Source organism: Vigna umbellata, chromosome 4, assembly GCF_029865625.1.
Source record: "Vigna umbellata cultivar VRB3 chromosome 4, Vumbellata_1.0, whole genome shotgun sequence".
Lineage (NCBI taxonomy): Eukaryota > Viridiplantae > Streptophyta > Magnoliopsida > Fabales > Fabaceae > Vigna > Vigna umbellata.
In genome coordinates, this window is record NC_142168.1 from 22,857,623 (window position 1) to 22,878,440 (window position 20,818).

The window sequence follows — 20,818 nt, forward strand, 5'->3', positions numbered from 1 at the left end:
TTAAGCATCACTTTCTCTTCTTTGTTGCTGCATCACAAACACAGTAGCCTTGCCAGCAGCATCAGTTGAAGCCAACAAATCTCCAAGCACCCCAAGTTCTGGATACTCACTCCACTGCAACAACCCAGATGTTTGAGGAGTTTCAATCCCAGCATGTCTTCCAACAATGATCAAATCATACTCCTTCACCAACTTCCGAATCACCAAAGCCGTCTCAGGTCCATCCTGCACAATCTTCTCTATGTAATTCACATTAGTCTCACCCACCTTTCCGTTAATCCTGATATCATTCAGAATCTCAGTGTCAAGCAGTTCCTGCAAATCCGTTACCTCCGAATAATTATTCCTAGCCAAAAACCTGACCACAGTGAGTCTGACATGCGGATTCTTAGTCATCCTCTTAGCAAAGTAAAGTGCTTCTCTATCATCTTTCCCTCCAATGAAAAGCATGCAAACAGTGTAAGGCGTCTCTGGGGAGAAAATATGCGTCATTTGCATTCTCTCAATCAATATCCCAACAGAACATGGAGCTCTCCGCATGACACGGAAGTTCAACTCTCTCAGAGACTCATCTTCTATCTCAATGCTGTTGCCATCAGAAGACCACTTTTTATGAAAGGGAAGAACAATGAGGGAGGTGAACTTGTTCAACGCCAAAGTGCAGATGTCATCGTACATCAACTCAGTTGGTGAGATTGATGTGAAGGTGTTCACCACCAGTGCATCCTTGAACTCGTGCTCGAAGTTTTGGAACGCATCGATGAGTTTGTCTGCCATGGAAGCGTTTGAGTCGTGTTTTTTCTTTGATTGGAGTTGGTGAGAGATGAAGACAGGAGCTGCTCTTCCGATGAGTTCTATGAGCTGGAGGGCGTAGACACAGAGAGGGTTGTCTTTGGTGGGGAAGGTGGCTTCGAGAAGGTTGATGGTCGGAGGAATGTTGTCGGGTCTGTGGATGCATGTGAGAACTCGAAGCTCGGAGTTGTTTTTGAGGTCAAAGATGTTTCGCTTGGTGTAGTTTCCTGCATATTTCTTCATGGGGTCGTAGAGATATGCCAGAAGAAATGGCCCCACTGTAGCACTCAGAATTATGCTCACTATCACCAATGCCAACACGTTGTCTGGCATGCCCTGCATTAAAGACATAACGAACACAAACATTATCCTAGAATCATGATTCGTTTGTTTTTGCTGTCAAACTCATGTACAATGATTCTGGAGCAAGAGAGGTGAAGTAATTAAGAAGACATGAAAGAGAGTGCTAACCATGAGATCTCTGATTATAGAGAATCCAGCCAATTCAACTACGCCCTTGCAATTCAAGACCAAAGAGAGAGAAACTGAGTCACTGAAGGGCACGTTGTGGTACAAAGGAAGAAGCATGCATACAACAAATTTGACAGTGCTAGTTACTGCAATGATAATCAGGGCTTGCAACATGAACTGGTCAATTCCTCCACTCACTTCGTCTCTCCATTTCATGAAGTCTCTGAGGTCCACCCTCATCACACATGTGGTCACAAAGAGAGGCATGAACATCCAGTTAACAAAAGTGTCAATCTTTTTAATAACTGCAGTGCCCAATGGAGGCCCTTCTGGGGTAGCCATGCCCAATGCAAAAGGGCCAAAGAGAGCCAAAAATCCAATGCGATGTGTGATATAGGAAGCCACAAAAGCCATTATGAGTATGAAATACACATAGTGATCACTAACAGGAGAACCCTCTGGGGTCTGTTTTATGATCCAAAACATGGCTGGGCGATAAACGAACATAACAATTAGCAGAAACAAAATGAAAACTATGAGGCAAAACCAGGCTTTTTCTGGATCACTGGACAAAATTTTGGAGATACTAAGGATTGATGTGAAGACCACATTGAAGAGCTCAGTAACCAAAGCTGAGGACTGGCTTAATCTACCTAGCTCCGAATTCAGAATCTTGAGATCACTTAAAACTGTGCAAATGTTAGGGAAAGGAGTCACCGAGAACACACCAGTGATAAGTCTAACTTTTGCTACCTGATCACTGTCCAGGTATTTTGTGGAATATAAATTTACAACAGTCATGCTGCATATAAATGGAGCCAGTATAGTAACACACCCTGTGGTGGCTGCACTACTTTTGGTCCTGGGAATCACACTCACGTCTGTTTTCACCCCTGTGTAGAACAGGAAAAGCATGTAGCCAAAAACTGAAAGCATCCCCAGACTTGCCTGAGAGTCAAAAAAGAACAACTCTCTACTCTTCCGAGCCCATTCTTCAGTGAAGCTGGTTGCAAGTATCAGGCCAACCTGCTCAGAACACCCACCACCATGTGTTAGTTAATATCCAAAACAGTAACAATTCTTGCATCTGCACAATGCCTATGATGTTATGGACACGATCAACTAAAAAGCTTAAAGATGCATCAAATAATGGTATAAAAAAAAAATCATGAACTGAAAATGAATAAGTACATGTTTAATATTATCTTAATCTTCCTATTGGTTAGTACTCATGCGAAAGTAATTTGAAATTGACAAGTACATTAAAATGGATATTGTGGCATGCATGTTGAAGGGAAGAACTTACAATGCTCATGGAAGTGAATCTGGGGAATCTTAGACGGCCCAGAATGTTGTGCAAGAGAAAGGTTGCAAGAAAGATAATACATATCTGCATCTCCAACATTGGAAAAGCATTAGTTGGAAGCATACCACTTGTGGTGCACCATGGTGTGTCTGAATTCACCCGAGGGGGCAAGTACGTGCATGATGTTACGTAAAACTCTTTATCGCCCATTTCTGTTGTCATGCTTTATATATATAACTGTGTTCTATGCAACCCTTATGTATCAGAAAGAATAAAACTCAAGAAAGACAATAAAGGGCAGCAAGCTAGCACAGTAATGCAGGAACAATTGCAGAAATATTAAGAGGTTCACAATAGATATTTGTTATGTTTTTGTTTCCTGAATTTTCACGGTCAAACATATAAATTTGAAGGCAATGGTAGAAGTCGTTTTGTATGATCATTGAAAACTAACAGGTTATTAGTCCTTGCAGTATCCAGTTTCCATTCTAATTATACCAAATTATATATATATTCTGTTGTTTGTACTTTGTAATTGTCACTGTCAAATTATTATTGTTAATAAAACAAATCTTCTAAATTTAGATAAGATGAGCGAAACTAAACAACTGTCTTTAATTATTAAAAAATTAACAGGGAGATACCAACCAACTTCCATCTTGTACATCACGATCATGTAAATTAATTAAGCTCAAATTAATTAATTAATTTTATCTATACCTTTTTAGAGTATAAACACATTTTAAGTAATTTGATGAAACAATCTTCAAAATATTTATCGTATAATGAGATGGAATTTTCGGGTAATTTTATACTTTTTGTTATCAAACTATAAACTGTATAGACAAAAGGTTTAAAATAAAATTAACAAGATCAAACTATATTAACTTTCTTAACATACGGTATCTTTTTACGTTGTATGTTAGAGGGCAACTTGATATTTTGACATTTTAATTGGACAAATTATATACAAATATACCTTCATCACTAACACTTAATTTGTTAACTATCTTTTAGGATGAGAAGTTTCACTTTTGCACAATGAACAATCGCAAAACATAGGATAAATATGTAAATGGATTGTGAGGTTTATAGAGTTATTGTATCTACTTATGTATTACAAATTAATTATTATATTTACAATTTTAAAGTATAAATTACTTCTAACTATAAATTAATTATTATATTTACAAATGTAAAGTTCAAATTACTTCAAACTATTTATATTTGTAATCGGATTGAAAGATTTAAAAGATGATAATTGCATTTATGCTATAAATTGATTATTAAATTTATCAACTTTTAAGATGATAATTATTTTTAGTTATATGTTATAAATTTATTTTATTTTTAGTTGACCTAAAATTTCTAATATATTTTAGATATTAAAATATATACATATATTAAACTAGATATTTATATAAATGTTAAGATATTTCAACAAATCTAGTCGTAAAATAGTTTAATACCATGTTAAGAATCAAAGTTAAACAAACTCATTCTTACAAAATCAAATTACAATAAAAGAAAATTATCAATACTCATATTATCAATACCTACACTAGTGTAACGAAGGGATATTGCTTCAGTTATTTTGGGTTTATAGCAGCGGTGTTAGAACCGAAGTATATTCAGATGAGATAAAAAGTCAGGACTTTTGACCTCGGCTCAAAAATTAGATAAAAAGTTTACGATTTTGTCTCGGTTCAAAAAACCTAAAGCAGTAAAGCAAAAATGAAAAAAATAAAAAATGGATCTATTGTCTCAGTTCTTGATCCAACCGAGACAATATCATTCATTGCCTCGATTGGATCCAGAACTGAGGCAATAGACCCTCTTTTGCCTCGGTTTTTACCATAATCGCTATCTAAAATATGTTTTTTTTAAATTGATCGTTTCTGTAAACATTCCATATCACTTAAACCATATCACACAATCCCAGAAACATAGAAACAAACCTACACATAAAAGCAAGTATCAACAACCCAGAAATACAGTCCAACATATAACTATTTAATGTGATTTTTGGTTTTCATAACTATGGTTATTATTTTTGAACGAAATTTTTTTTAGCACAATTTTAAACTCCTATTTTAGGAGAAAAATCCCAGGAGCCTTTAATCTGAAGTTTAAAAATTAGTTTGATTGCAAATCTTAAAATGACCATAATTTTCACTCTGGTTGTCCGATTTGTTAATATTATATATGAATTTGGGGTACAAAAAAATTTATGATATTGTGGTGACTCGCGCAACTAGCTAGTAGTCCTTCCAGATTGAACAAAAACGTTGTTTTCTATTTTATCGAGAATTGTTTTTTTTAACTTTGAAAAATATTTAAGCATAATCCGAGTTTGGAGTATACCAATGTTCTGATGTGTATGATGTATGAAGAACAAACAACTAATCGAAAACATGAAAAATCTAAAACGAAACTAACCTTCAAAGTGAATTTAGGGTGAAAATGAAACGAAATGAACATCCCAAAGCGTCTATTAGAAGAGCACATGTCCACAAAATCAATTAGTCAAAACAAAAGAAAATCATACTTAAGCACTTAATCAACGTAGAATGAAAGAAACAATACAAAAAAAGTTGAAGATGATGGTCGCGAAAATGGAAGACGGGAGAGCAGTGGCAGAGTTTCACACACAGAAAATGACTTCTGTCTGAAAATGGATCTGTTTGTGAAATTTAACGTTAAATACATATTATTACCTTGGTTCTATAAAAAATCGCTACCTAAAACCTCTCAAAAAAATAAAATAAAAATCAGTTATTTTATGCCTCAATTCTACAATGAACCGGGGCATAAGTACTCTATGGCATCGGTTCTCTAAACAATTGAGGTTATAGACTCTTTTAGGCTTCCGTTCTTTTTTAACCAAGACATATACGTTTGCGATAATAACAAAAATGTTATCACGTCATTTTATGCTTCGATTGCAACAAAAGCGATATCAAATGCACGAGTTAAAATCCATATTTTTTACTAGTGTTATATATTAATTTTATTTTTAATTGACTTGAAATCTTCTACAAAATTTATCCTAAAAATATATATTTGGGTTTTGTCTAACATCCTCATGTTGAACCTTGTAAGAGATATTTGGGAACAATTGTTACGTTCAACTAAAAGACGACTACAATGTTTAAATATCTAAAATAAAACATTAAAAGTTAGAACGTAATTGTGTGTCAAAAACCTATGCCCAAAACTTTAAAAATAGAATGCTCCAATTTTATATACACTAAATATTTTTGCAAACTTGAAAAAAAACTATTACACAAACATTAGTACAACTTCATGCATTCGATTATGTTACTTTTTATTGTCCAAATCAAATCCAACTTATCTCGTCCAATTTTTTAGTATTTTTTTCAAATAGAGATAGCAAATGAATTCCTTTTAGTGATTTTTATGAGTTTTGTTCAAATTCATCTTACCTTTTATTGGAAATCCTCACATTAACTAAAAATTTATATTAAATATTATTTTATTTTAATTTTGTAATTTATTTATAAGACAAACAATAATTTTTACTCTTTTCTATAATTATTTAACATATATTTAATTATTATTTGATATACATATAATTATATTTTTTTTCTACATATTTAACATAAAAAAAACTTTGATATTAAATATTTGATAATATTATATATTTTTTAATATGATTTTTTTTTATAAGAAAACTATTTAACCAATATTTAGAACTGTAAAAGTATGAGTACGGCATCTCTAATTCCAAAACTAATTATTTTAGATGCTACATATTTATTAAAAATATTAACTATTACATTTGTGGACAAAAATAAACTTATTTATTTTAAGTTCTTCGAAAATTGTACTGCTTTAGCATGTATAATTAAAGATATAACTTATGAAACAATTATAGTTTTGGAATGGAGGAAATACTAAAATTTTAATAAAAACAAAATTTCTCAAATTTCAGGCCATGTCCAAACATAGTTTTAGAAACATTTAAAGAAATTCTTTATGATATGTTATAATGCTAAAATATATTTACATCTATTAAAAGATTGTTTTTATTTTTAAATTTGCATAAGTACTCGTTTGAAACAAAGTAGTCAATTAATGAAGAGAAGTTCAAATAAAAAGAACCAAAATAGGAAAAGAGCATGCTGGTCAAACAAATAATACATTACGTGTTAGTTAATTTTCTAATACTTTATCATCTCTTCCATCAAAGTAGTAAGTAGATACTACAAAAGTCTTTCATTTGTACAACATAAAAGTGGCATTTTTAAGAAACTTATATATTCACTTACCCAAAGAAGTTATATAAAAGGCCATCCTTTCATCAAGAAACTAGACGTTATATGAGACGAATCTTTAGCTTACTTCATTTAAACTTTTCTTATAATTATGCTATAACTTTGTCATCTTCACTCTTTATTGAAATACTTGGACAAACAATTTTGGGTATAAAATTGTTGTCAAACACTTCTATGGTAGAAGGGGTTGGAAATAGATATGATATATGATAAACCAGTATAAAAAAACTGTGGACTGTCATTTGTTTCCTTCAACAATTATGGTCCATCTTCCACTAAAATTGGTTCAGCTGTATTAATATATAGAATGACTCAAGGGAAGATAAACCAGAAAGTTGCATTATATTAACCAAATAGGAACAGCCTTGTCCTCAACCAACAACCATTAATTCAGGTCCAAGCGAAGACGGACAAACCTTATGAAAAAAAAAAATTCGAATAAAATAAGATCTCTAGTTCAGCAGTTAACTAACCAACAGAAAGCATTAAAAGCATAATCCCACACCAAATTATATATAAACATTGATTCAGAAAGTATCTTAATATTCCCATTTTTTCAACTCCATGCCATCAGGAGGACTTCCCTCCACCTTCTTTGATCCCACTTCTTTCCAGTTTGTAGACAGCACAGTTCCATTAGACTCCACCTATATAACAAAATTGAAGAGAGGTAAGGTGCAATGAATACACCAGCATGCACTGAACACAATTTGCTGCCATTCTCTAAATAATAGTTGTGATTGTGATTTACTAGACACGCCCTGAATAAAGAGGATTTAAAAGTTTGGCCTATGTAATGAGCAGAATTGATAGATGAAGAATGTAAAACTCACAAATGACTTTTTCATTGCTCTTCTGGTATCCTCATCTGCATCTTGGTATATTTCCCGGAAAAATTTGTTCAATGCAGCATCCCCGTCGAGCTTTTCATCTTTCTCCTGAAATGAAGAATGTTAGGAGCAAGATTTGCACTCACTAAAATACAAACAGTTAACACATTTACAAACCTCTTTCTTGACTTGAGCTTCGATCTTGTCCCAATCTCTGGTTTGTTTTGAGGACGGGTAAGAAGGTCTATGACTTGCAGTAACTGCAAAATTCACGAAAAGGGATAAAGCATTTTAGCATGAAAAACTGGACCTTGCCATGCACCTTTAGTAAAACGGTTTATGTTCCTGCTAAGATAAAATCTCCACCCTTTTTCAGTGACTTCTAGTTTTACATTTTCGTTCTTTAATTCATTAAATTCCCAACTTTTCCTCTCCTTAACTAGTGCAATTTCTAATCTATCCCTTCCTTAAAAACAGTACACCTTCCCACCCTTCACTTGCACTAATTATAGTCCCATGTTTATGGTCTCTACACATCCATCACATTTGCATAGGACCCATTATACCAAAGTCACCACATGAAGAAAAAGGAAACCATTATACCAAAGTCACCAAACAAGAGAGGAAGGAAACTCCAAAATCCAAATAAGTATCAAGTTACCTGAAGAGGCATTAACCATCTGTGGAACTACAACGTTTTTGGTGAATTCAAGAGATGACCAATGAATAGGTTCCGCTTTCTCAAGGCGAATTTCAATTTTGGTTGATAATACATCATACCGGCAATTGGAGGGTACAATCTGATAGAGGAAAACCAAAGTTCAACACAGTATACACAATACAAAATAACAAAAAGCACTAATAATATAAACCATACAAAGGAGTTTAAATGCAACTATGGAAATAAAGGTGCTTGAGACCAGCCAAAAAAAAAAAAATAGGACGAGATAACCAAAGCTTAAACTATCTTCAGTATCAACCACACTAGGAAAAAACCAAAACTACACTATGCACGTATAAAAGACTGTAAGATACATTTTCCCAGTGATCCAATCTTTTATGCTGACAAACAGGTCTTGTCCATACCTTTCCAAATAAGCGAGTTTGAAAAACATATGCATCTTCCCCTGGGACATTAATACTAACACTTAGCTACAAAAGATAAAAACAAGGAGGGACTAAGATTAGAATGTGATTCACCAAAATTAATACAAGTGCACCAAAGGCTAGATAAAAAAAGCATTTAATAAATATTGTATGATGTGAACCATACTATTTGTTCGCCAAATTCAACAGTTATGCTTTCCTTGGGGATTTTCTTTGCAAATATGGTTACAACCACCTGATCAGGTTTCTGGTAGAATTCATGCCTGCATAAATTTTGTTTTCAAAGAGTCAAAGCCTGAGAAATTTAATTTAGTTCCTTCCTTTAATAGAAATTTTCCAGTTCACATAGTAGAACATTATCACAAGCAAACAATACAACGTTAAGCATTGCAGACTTGCTTGCAAGTTCTCCCTATCAGATACTAAATTAAAAATTGTTAAAAAAATTAAAAACTATGGGAATATCCTCTCTATAAGTTAATTGATAGATATCAAATGATTCATGATATTTAATTGAACAATGTAAACTTTTCGGATCGTTGGTTAATGGCTCTATAATCCACCATGACCAAGCAGTTTAGACTTTGATCCTTATCTCTACTATTCTAACATAAAGCTAAATTTGTGCACATGGAGGATGGAACAGTGGCCAGTGTAGCGCCATACTTCAAGCCCAAAGGTCTCTTGAATGAAGATATGTGCCAAGACATTAAATATAAAAAAATAAAATAAAATCATTCATTTTGACTTTACCCAAATCTTTAACTTTTGGGATGATTAGTTCAAACACAGCATCAAAGTCCATAATAAAGTGGTATAAAATTAGATATTTTCTCCCCCATTCTTTTAATGAAAAGATAAATTTCAGCAAAAAACTCTGAGCTTATTCATTGTTCATCTAAAGCCAAAAAATGGAAAATGATAGACAGAACCATTCATAAACTTCATCTAATAGATTAAGCATTTGGGAGTGTTACTTTTTAAGACAAAAAATAACAAATACAAAACATAATCACAATAACTAAAACAGCTGAAGCACTGTTAATATATACACAAATAGTCCTAGTGAATATGCATAACCATAAAGTAAAAGCATGTTTGACCTATATTTAGGTTTATTCACAGCAACTGGTGGCTTCTCTGGAAGATCATCCTGTTGTTCAACATCTTTTGGGTTATCATCCTGCGCTATGGTCTTTTCCTGTATAGGTATGGTGGTATAAGATTCTTCTGTTCAACACATGTCCATCAAGTTCAAGTCAGTTTCCTAGCCAAAAATGGCATCAATCCACATTTTCACTTCCAACAGTCAAGAAACAGTCATCAGTCAGACGTAAAACAAAATCTAAAACATGAAAAGTACACCTCAAAGACAAATAAGTTTAATTAAATAAAAAGGATTTTACCATTAGAAAGAACAAAGTTCACCTGCAATGAGCTTATCACACTCTTTGATTAAATTAACAAATCTTGGGTTGTCTGGAGACAATGAAGCACCAGTCTCCAGAGCAGCCTTGGCCGTCTGATACTCCTCAAGCTTCAAGCATGCAGTACTGCAATTGAAACAATAAATTTAAATGTCAAAACATAAAATAGGATGTGATCTGCTGATGCACAGAATGAAATTTCAATCAACTTTACCCTCAGATATCCTCATTAACCATCATGTAAATCACGTAAAATACGGTCATATTTAAATTTAAATAAATTATATATTCAAGCATAATAATCTCTTCATTAGTCAATAAAAAATTCACATTAATGGTTTAAATATAAGGCCATGTTTCAATAAGAAGACAATTATATAATATGCATGCTAGTATCAGATATATGTACATTGTGTATACATTGCCAATTTTGAAGTGGTTATGCATACAGATATTGTGCCACCTTATATCATTGTGTCTCCTCAACTGAATCTCCACCTTTCACTCTTATATGCCCATTTAGCATTGTTTCCTATTGTTATCCTCATAAATAGGGATCTATCATTTAGTCTAATAGAACACCACCATTTGATTAAATAGTCATTCTCTATTTAAGAGGTTGCTTTTGACAACACTTACCAAAAGTAACAATATTTCTGGATACTATATATTAAAAAAAGTTTGATTACTCATTTGGCTGAGTTCAATGTTTTGAAATTTAGTCCTGCACCTAAGAACTACTTATTTTAGTACTACCAGATACACCGTTAACTCTCTCAGTCCTTACACACACACACACTTATTAATCTATTTCAGTTCCTACAATTTTGGCCAACAGAGGCTAAAAAGAATAAAAGGTGCATATTTGTAGGAACTAAAACAAATGGTTTCTAACTGCAGGGACTAACAAATAGAATACAGGTATAAGAACAAATGAATAATCAAACCTTTTGAAAAAATTTAAAGACAAGGTGGCGTTGTACTTACCCTTTCCGTAGATATGCTTTTGGCAGAGAAGGATTCAATTCAATTGCTTTGTTAGCATCAGCAACAGCCTCTGCACAAAAGAGGAAAAGCAAATCAAAATTCTAACTTAGTAAAACATTACAACCACATGTCTGCAGGGTGCAGACAACCATGAACACAATCTCAAGTAAAGACTATATGAAGATTTGTCAATTTTTTTTTTTATGAAAAAACAACACCAACAAAACAGACATTAGTCGATAAAAACAATTCCATCTTGGTCAAACTCCCAACTCCTCCCACATGACCCAATTGAACACAGGAGTAATAAAAGCTCAATGATTCACACAGAATAGACAAAAGGGTAATAGAAAAACAAACTTTTGAAGGGAGGAAGTGAGAGTGTACCAGTTAAGTTGTTCAATTTGATGTTGCCTTGAGCGCGGTCGGCATAGAGTTCAGCTTTGTTGGGTTCGAGGTTAATTGCCTGAGATAGAAGGTCCACTGCGAGTTCGAAGTGGTCTTCGACAAAGGCTTCTTTGGCTCTCGCTTCAAGATCGGAAGCCATGGGAGCAAGGAAGAGAGGAAAAAGAAGGTTTGAAGGAAGAAGAGAAAGAAAATTCTAGAGATGGAGTGTGTGATTTGGAATTCGAAGAGAAAGAAGAAGGAATAGGAATGATGGATTGACCTGAGAGAGAGATGTGAGATGGGTATGGTATTATAGAGAGAGTGGAAGAGGCAAACTGCAAGGGGGGAATGAGAAGACTTTCACAAGTCTTCCCAAAAAGAATTATATTGTTATAAGTTATAATAATTATAATAATTTAAATAGTAATCATTATATTAGTAATTATTACTCTTGATAATTAGCAATTGATAATTACTTTTTCTTTGAAACATAAAATAACAAAGAAACATTATGTGTGTGCAGTTATTTAAAATTTGGATCAATAAAATTACAATATACAAAGTTATAATTTTATTATTAAGTTTACATGTCTCACCTTATAAAATATAACTAGAATAATATTTATTATTAGTTATTAGTTAAACTAATGTATTTACTTTTTTATGATAATAAAAAATAATAAAATTATTATTATAATTATAAAATTTAAATATAAATAATTTTTATAATTTTATTGTAAATAATTTTTAGGGTTAAATATGTTTTTAGTCCCTAAACTATTGGCCGTTTCTGGTTTTCGTCCCTCTTTCAAAGTAAGTTACAATTTGGTCCTCATTCTTTTCGAAACGTTCGTTTTAGTACTCGGAATTTTGGTTTTAGTCCTCATTTGTTGCTAAATGAGGACCAAATTTTTAAACAGTGTTTAGTTTTCGAGGACTAAAACGAACGTTTCGAAAAGAATGAGGACCAAATTGTACCTTACTTTGAAACAGAGACTAAAACCAGAAACGACCAATAGTTTAGGGACTAAAAACATATTTAACCCTAATTTTTATTTTGTAGATGATTTTTAATTAAAAAATAGTTAAATTTATAAAAATGATCAAATAAAAATGGTTATATTTAAGTAATAATTAATTACTTAAAAGATAATATTGATAAAATAATTATTTTAATTTAATTTTTAAAATTGAAAAAAAAAATATATAAACACAAAAGAATTATATATAACCTAATGTTCTTTAATTTTAGTTAAGTTTGAAGTAGTTTTATTGAGTATTCACAATACTTCTTCATTTTATTTAATATTTGATTTTTTTAAACAAAATAATAATATAATAATGTTATTTTTATCTTTTCATCTTCCTTTTCAATACTTGAAAGAAAGAAAAAGTGAGTTATTAAGAATTTAAAAGATATTAAGAAGAAAATGAGTAAGTTTATTAATAAATTGAAACTAAAAAAGAATAGTAGTGGTCACATCATTCCTTAATTGTAAAAATCAAACAACAAAGTTAAAAGTAAAAAATATTTAAAAAATTTATAAAAAATATTAATAAAATCTCAATTAAGAATTCTAAAAGTTTTCAGATTTTTAATATTTAATTAAACCATTGTATGGAAAGACGTGTATTTTTTTTCTTTTTCAGGTATGACTCTATTTTTATTACATTTGATTTTTTAAGTTATTATATTTAATTTGGTATATTTTATAATAGTTTTTTATTATCTATTAATATATATGTTTAAAAATCATATAAAGGATAAATCAATTAAAATAATATATAAAAATTAATATAATGAATTTAGGAATTATAATAGTGTGCAATGTTTTATTGTTACTTGTTTTAACTAATATATAAAAATTATGTATAAAATTTAAAATTAAAAAAATTGCAATCACATCATTTTAGCAAGATTTCTGTATGCAAATTTTAAAATAATATAAATATAAATAAGTTATTTGGATTAAATTTATTAAATTTAAGAGATAAATTTTACCTAAAAAAAAAATGTATATGGAGGAAGAGCACCATAAGTTATAAAAAAAATTCATTGAAATTTATTAATTATTTTTTATTAAGTTAAGGTAAAATGAGATTTTCATAATTTAACACTAGCACAGTGCTGTGTGTTTTTTCGCGTTTATATAGTAACGTTGCATTTTATTGTTTTAAAAACTTGATACATTACAATAATTTATTTATCTTTTTATATATTAACATTAATATCTATTTTAATTTAATATTTTATAATATTGTAACACTATTACAAAACATTATGTTCGGTGGAAATGAAATTAAGTTGATGATGTTTTGTGTTGATATGAGAGGGGTTGTGGAGTTTTGGAAAGGATATATGTGTTGATGCTCTGTTCAGTTAATAAATCTGATATAGAGAAATAGAGATTAGGAGTTCTTGTTGTATGAAATTAGTGTATTATTGTTTGATTCAACATGTGCAAGTTTTAGGTATTTTGGATCTGATTATTTTGGATTGAAAAGTTTTTGTAATTGTTTATGGCTAGTCTGGGTTGCCACGATGAGGAACACCTGCAACTGAAGTTGCTCTGCTATCCTGCAACTGAAGTTGCTCTGCTCTGAACATAGGAAGTGTGAGTTTTGAAAATATCTCATAATTAGAGAAAATTTTGATGAGTTGGAAAAATGATGAAACCTTTATTGAAATTTATGGGAATGAAAGGTGAATATGCAAAATAGGTAGCATGGTAAGTGTGTGGAGGATTGAGTGAAGTCACAAAGAGTGAAGGAGCAAGAATGCTTAATGCAGTGGTTGCTGTTGAAAAATGAAGGGTACAAGTCCATACTATTACCAATAAGGAGTATTGGTAAATCTTGAAGAAATTTGTTTTGATGATGCTACAAGATGTTTAGTTGAAGAAGATATTAAAATTAGTTAAAAGCAATTTGTAGAAATTAAATGTAGTAGGAAATTCTTGTAAACCTTGTAAGCTTGCATTTTTATCTTCAATAATCGATTATAGAATAGCAATAATCGATTATCACAGAGTCATACAGGAATAATCGATTATCACTTCATATAATCGATTATCACTTTTTGAAAACCCTGTAACGGACTTGAATAATCGATTATCACTTACAATAATCGATTATTCATGGCAGTTGGGAGTTGACCTTTGGCATTCAGTGTACTTGGCTATATATTTTGTTTTGGTGAAATTAGAAAAAGAACAGTTGAACAAAAAGCTTTTGAGAATACAGTGTGATCTGAGGAAGTTCCAAAAGCTTGTTCATTACATTGCCTGGTCTTGTGAAAAGGAGAAGCTCGCGCTTTGTGGGTCAAAGGTCGGAGCGGTTCTCTTCAAGTTGGCAAAGTTTCTGTTCTTCCGGTTCGTTCGTTCGAAGGAAGGTTTTATCTGTTTTCTGTTTCATTCACTCTATTGTAAACTTGTGAAACTATTTTTAGTGAAAACGTTAATCACTTTTTATAGTGATTAACAACTGGACGTAGATTCTTTTGAATCGAACCAGGATAAAAATTCTGTGTTGAATTTTCTTGCTCTCTATACTCTTTACTGTTTTATACACATCAACTGTTAGGAAATTTGTCTCTAAGTAAATTAAATTTATAAAACTGACCATCTTATTAAGAGTTTGACTGAACACGCTTTCCGCTTTATAAGTTATTCCGCTGTGCAAGATTCTATAACGGTACCGATTGTTCCAACAATTGGTATCAGAGCTTGCTTTGATATTTTTTCAAATCTTTTCGAAAATGGCCGGTCATCAAACTCAAGTATATGCCGAGGGTGCTTCCATCAACAGACCACCACTCTTTACTGGTGATAACTATGCATTCTGGAAAGTCAGAATGGAAATTTTTATGGGGTCTGTTGACAGAGGCATCTGGGAAGCTGTACTAAATGGTCCCTATATTCCAAAAAGAACTATTGATGGTGTAGAAGTAGAAAAACCATACTTTAACTGGACTCCAGAGGAAAATAGAAGAGCTCAATTTGATATTAAGGCTCGCAACATTATTTCATCTGCTGTTGTACTTGATGAGTTTTATAGAATTTCAGTTTGTAAGACAGCACAAGAAATGTGGGAGGTTCTCAGAGTCACACATGAAGGAACAGAGGACGTGAAACGTGCAAGGAAGAACACTCTCATTCAGGAGTATGAGATGTTCAGAATGCAACCTGGAGAAACAATTTCTGATGTCCAAAAGCGATTCATTCACATAGTGAACCACTTGACAGGGTTGGGTAAGACTTTTGATACTGATGAATTAAATGTAAAAATCTTGAAATCATTGGACAGGTCTTGGCAACCAAAAGTAACTGCCATCTCTGAGTCTCAAAATCTTACTCAAATGTCTATGCCAATCTTGTTTGGGAAACTCCGTGAGCATGAACTTGACTTGAGAAGATTGACGGCTGAAGAAGATCAAGGCAAAAGAAAGACACTAGCCTTCAAGTCCGAGATCTCCAAAGGAAAGAACTCTAAAAGGATTGAAGATGATGACTCCGATGATGATAAAGAAAACATGAGTCTTATGATTAAGAAGTTTGCAAAATTTATGAAAGCAAAGGGAAAAGACAAATACCGTGAAGAAAGGAAAGAAAATCATGGATCTTCTTCAAGCATTAAATGTTATGGATGTGGAGAAAGAGGTCATGTGAAGACTGATTGTCCTAAAAATAAGAAAAGTGAAGAAAAGAAAGAAAGAAAGTTTCCAAAGAAGAAGAAAGCTTACATAGCTTGGGAAGAGAATGCTTCTAGTTCTTCAAGCTCAAGCGAATCAGATGAAGAAGCAAATTTGTGCTTAATGGCAGACCTTGAAGATGCAGGAAGCCAAGTAAGTGATTCTAGCTTAGAGTCAAGTAATGAGTTTGACTTACAAAAGGCATTTCTTGATTTGTTAAATGAATCTGAAAAACTTGATGTTGCTCATAAAAAGCTAAAGAAAGAGCATAATGAATTGAAATTGAGATATGAAAAAGTTCTAGATGACGAAGTTGTTTTAAGAAACAAAGTTAGTAATTTGGAAACTAAATTATCTGAATCTGATACTATTGTACATCCTATTGAATGTCTATCATGTAAAAGTCATCTATTTGATATTGACATTCTTGAGCACTTACTTGCAAAGGCAACTAAGTCTAAATCATATGCCAAAACAAACTTTGAGAAAAGCAATGCAAGAAGTGGAAACACACATCTACACAAAAAATCTAAAGTGATAAGAACCCGTAGAGTTTGGGTAGAAAAAGGGACTTTTGTGAAAAATAACGTTTATAAGGCTTGTTGTTTTTACTGCATGAAACTTGGTCACACCTCAAACAAATGCAGCATCAAACATTTTGGTGTTCCAAATGGTAAATATGCATGGGTTAAAACTGTAAAATGATGTATGTTGGCATAAACTAACCCCAAGGACCCATAATAAGATTGGGGACCTAAAGTCTTGCTCAAATTTGTTTTGTAGGAACTTATTAAGTCAAAGAAGTCACTGTGGTATCTTGACAGTGGTTGTTCAAGACACATGACCGGTGACAAGAAAAAGTTTATTTCTTTTGAGAAGAAGAAGCAAGGCTTTGTGACTTATGGAGATAACAACAAAGGTAGAATCATTGGAAATGGAGACATTGGAGGAGGAAACACATTGACTATAAAGGATGTATTATGTGTTAAAGGTCTCAAACATAATCTCCTAAGCATAAGTCAATTATGTGACAAGGGTCTCAAGGTAACTTTTGAACGTGATAGATGCACCGTATATTTTAAAGATTCTACTGAAATTGCTTTGCAAGGTGTTAGGCATAATAACATTTACTTGATTGATATTGAAAATGCATCTAGTCATAATATAACATGTTTAGTTGCTAAAGAGGAAAACCCTTGGCTATGGCATAAAAGAGCTGCACATATACATATGCAACATTTGAATAAATTGATTTCAAAAAATCTTGTGATTGGTTTGCCAAATTTAAAATTTGAGAAAAATAAACTTTGCTCTGCATGTCAAAAGGGAAAGCAAACCAAATCCTCATTCTCATCTAAAACTATGATTTCAACATCAAAACCTTTAGAACTTCTGCATATGGACTTGTTTGGTCCATCTAGAATTAAAAGTTTTGGTGGAAACTACTATGCTCTTGTGATTGTTGATGATTACACTAGATTTACTTGGACATTCTTCTTAACCCTTAAAAATGAAGCTTTTAAAGCATTCAAATCGTTTGCAAAACGTGTTCAAAATGAAAAGGAATTGAAAATCAAAACCTTGAGAAGTGATCACGGTGGTGAGTTTGAAAATGAATCTTTTGAAAAGTTTTGTGAAAAACATGGAATTGCTCATAATTTCTCTGCTCCAAGAACTCCCCAACAAAATGGTGTTGTTGAAAGGAAAAATAGGTCCTTAGAAGAACTAGCTAGGACTCTTTTAAATGAATCAAATGTGCCAAAATACTTTTGGGCTGATGCAGTTAGTACTGCTTGTTACGTGTTGAACAGAATGCTAATTAGGCCTATTCTTAAGCTAACTCCCTATGAACTGTTTAACGGTAGAAAACCAAATGTATCTCACTTGAAAATCTTTGGATGTAAATGTTTTGTTTTGAATAATGGTAAAGATAATTTAGGCAAATTTGATGCTAAATCTGATGAGGCAATCTTCTTAGGATATTCTTTAACTAGCAAAGCATATAGGGTGTTTAATAGAAGAACCTTGACAATTGAAGAATCAATGCATGTTGTCTTTGATGAAATTGTGGACCTTGAGGTGAACCCTCTTGAGTCAAATAAATCAATTGCAGGTGATGAGGATTATTTGAGGGAAGCTCTTGAAGAGATGTATCTAAATGAAAACTATCCACCAGAAACTCAAAATGAACATCAAGTAGTTGATCCTAAAAGCTATCAACAACCCAGAGGACTTTCTCTGGACAACATCATCGGAGATATATTAAAAGGGGTAACTCCTAGACACAATCTTAATAATTTCTGCTTAACAGTAGCTTTTGTGTCTCAGGTAGAACCTAAGAACATAAAGGAAGCTCTTCAAGATGATAAATGGTGTGTTGCTATGCAAGAAGAACTTAATCAATTTGAAAGGAATGATGTTTGGCAACTCATTCCTAGACAAGATGATTTTCAAGTCATTGGAACAAAGTGGGTGTTTAGAAACAAGCTTGATGAAGATGGAAACATCACAAAGAACAAAGCCAGGTTAGTTGCAAAGGGCTACTGTCAAGAGGAAGGTATCGACTATGATGAAACTTACGCTCCAGTAGCCAGGTTAGAAGCAATTAGATTATTACTTGCTTATGCCTCTTTGATGAAGTTTAAATTGTACCAAATGGATGTGAAAAGCGCATTTTTGAATGGTTTTATTAAAGAAGAGGTATATGTTAGTCAACCTCCTGGTTTTGAGGATTTTAAATATCCTAATCATGTTTATAAGTTAAAAAAGGCCTTGTATGGTCTTAAACATGCACCTAGATCTTGGTATGAAAGACTTAGTACCTTCTTGATTGAAAATGATTTCTCTAGAGGAAAGGTTGATTCCACCCTATTTATTAAGAAAGTAGGAAAACATATCTTGATTGTTCAAGTATACGTAGATGACATTATTTTTGGGTCTACAAATAATTCATTATGTGAAGGATTTGCACAAATAATGCAAGGTGAATTTGAGATGTCTATGATGGGTGAGCTTACCTTCTTAGGGCTGCAAATAAAGCAAATAGATGGGGGGACTTTTGTCTCTCAAACTAAATATTGTAGAGAAGTACTTAAGAAGTTTGGTATGGATACTTGTAGAGAAGCCAACACACCTATGGCAACGTCTTGCTATTTAGATAAGGATGAATCTGGTGAAGGGGTAAATGAAACCATGTTTAGAGGAATGATAGGATCCTTACTGTATCTAACTGCTAGTAGACCAGACATTATGCAAAGTGTATGTGTGTGTGCTAGGTACCAAGCTAATCCTAAAGAATCTCATCTAATTGCTGTCAAAAGGATTTTGAAATACCTTAAAGGAACCACTTCTTTTGGACTCTGGTATCCATCTGATGCTTCACTTAGTTTAATAGGTTATTCTGATGCAGACTATGGTGGCTGTAAAATTGATAGGAAAAGTACTAGTGGCACTTGTCATTTTCTGGGTTGTTCTTTAGTGTCTTGGCATTCAAAGAAACAGGCTTGTGTAGCTTTATCTACTACTGAAGCTGAATACATTGCTGCTGGCAATTGTTGTGCCCAAATCTTATGGATGAAACAGCAACTGGAGGATTTTGATATCTTCCTTGATCACATTCCTTTGAAATGTGATAATACTAGTGCTATCAACCTAACTAAGAACCCCATAATGCACTCAAGAACTAAGCACATTGAAATTAGACATCATTTCTTGAGAGATCACATTCAAAAGGGAGATTGCCAAATTGAATACATTGACACGATACATCAATTAACTGATATCTTTACTAAAGCCCTGCCTAAAGATAGATTCTATGAGCTTAGAAGAGAGTTAGGGGTATTAGACATGTCTTAGACTCCACATTTATGGTTCTTTGCAAATTTTTGTAAGATCAGCGTTCATAATCGATTATCATCAGGTCATAATCGATTATTACAAACCTGGGATACATCCTCTACACTAAGATAATCGATTATCTTACTCCATAATCGATTATGAATCTTCAAACTCATCCCTGGAAAATCATGAGCAAATAATCGATTATCTTCATACATAATCGATTATCGTACAATTTCTGGAAAGTGACCAACGAGCAGATAATCGATTATCACTTACGATAATCGATTATCACGCTACCAGTTTCAAAAATAAAGCCGTTGGAGACTCCATAACGGCTCAAAACGGTCATAAACGGCTAGTTCTTCCCTTCTTCTTATAAATAGGCCTCTATAATCGATTGTTAGCCATCTCTTTGCACCTAGAAACTACTGAAATCCAAATCTTGAGCTTCAAATCCCTCCAATTTTACTCACTCTCTCAAACTATCACTCCCTCAACCTTTCTCCATGGCAGATTCAAGGAGACATCGCCGCAGAGCTGTTGGAGCATCCTCTTCCTCTCAACCACGTCCGGCAACGATTGATGGATGGATTTCAGATCAAGAAAGACATGCGGACTATGTTTCTTCCTGGCAAGAGAGACGAATCATGGCAGTAAAGTATATTCGCCTTGATTTTTTCCGT

At 32.7% G+C, this 20,818-nt stretch overlaps 2 protein-coding genes across 2 annotated transcripts; both read right to left on the reverse strand.

Annotated features, from left to right (window-relative positions):
* LOC148199601 (cation/H(+) antiporter 4-like) lies at positions 1-2,779 on the reverse strand. Its single transcript, XM_088112719.1, has 3 exons — positions 2,570-2,779; positions 1,264-2,289; positions 1-1,128 (listed from the first exon to the last, which is right to left on the reverse strand). The coding sequence occupies exons 1-3, from the start codon at positions 2,777-2,779 to the stop codon at positions 1-3; spliced, it is 2,364 nt and encodes a 787-aa protein (XP_087968845.1).
* A 4,411-nt stretch (positions 2,780-7,190) lies between these two features.
* On the reverse strand, positions 7,191-11,949 carry LOC124831197 (protein SGT1 homolog B-like). Its single transcript, XM_088113742.1, has 10 exons — positions 11,606-11,949; positions 11,219-11,288; positions 10,233-10,357; positions 9,908-10,034; positions 8,971-9,067; positions 8,784-8,849; positions 8,359-8,497; positions 7,875-7,957; positions 7,701-7,805; positions 7,191-7,514 (listed from the first exon to the last, which is right to left on the reverse strand). Exons 1-10 carry the CDS (start codon positions 11,763-11,765, stop codon positions 7,407-7,409), a joined length of 1,080 nt encoding a protein of 359 aa, XP_087969868.1. The 5' UTR covers positions 11,766-11,949; the 3' UTR covers positions 7,191-7,406.
* Between the last annotated feature and the right edge of the window lie 8,869 nt (positions 11,950-20,818).

Bases quoted from the DNA above. Each gene is read 5' to 3' on its own strand.
- LOC124831197 (XM_088113742.1), bottom strand. From the start codon at position 11,765: ATGGCTTCCGATCTTGAAGCGAGAGCCAAAGAAGCCTTTGTCGAAGAC. The intron at 11,289-11,605 runs GTACACTCTCAC...TCTTTTGTGCAG, and splicing joins CAAATTGAACAACTTAACTG to AGGCTGTTGCTGATGCTAAC. The intron at 8,850-8,970 runs GTATGGTTCACA...TATCTTTTGTAG, and splicing joins TTGAATTTGGCGAACAAATA to CTAAGTGTTAGTATTAATGT.
- LOC148199601 (XM_088112719.1), bottom strand. From the start codon at position 2,779: ATGGGCGATAAAGAGTTTTACGTAACATCATGCACGTACTTGCCCCCT. The intron at 2,290-2,569 runs GTAAGTTCTTCC...TGTTCTGAGCAG, and splicing joins GATTCACTTCCATGAGCATT to GTTGGCCTGATACTTGCAAC. The intron at 1,129-1,263 runs GTTAGCACTCTC...TCTTTAATGCAG, and splicing joins CTATAATCAGAGATCTCATG to GGCATGCCAGACAACGTGTT.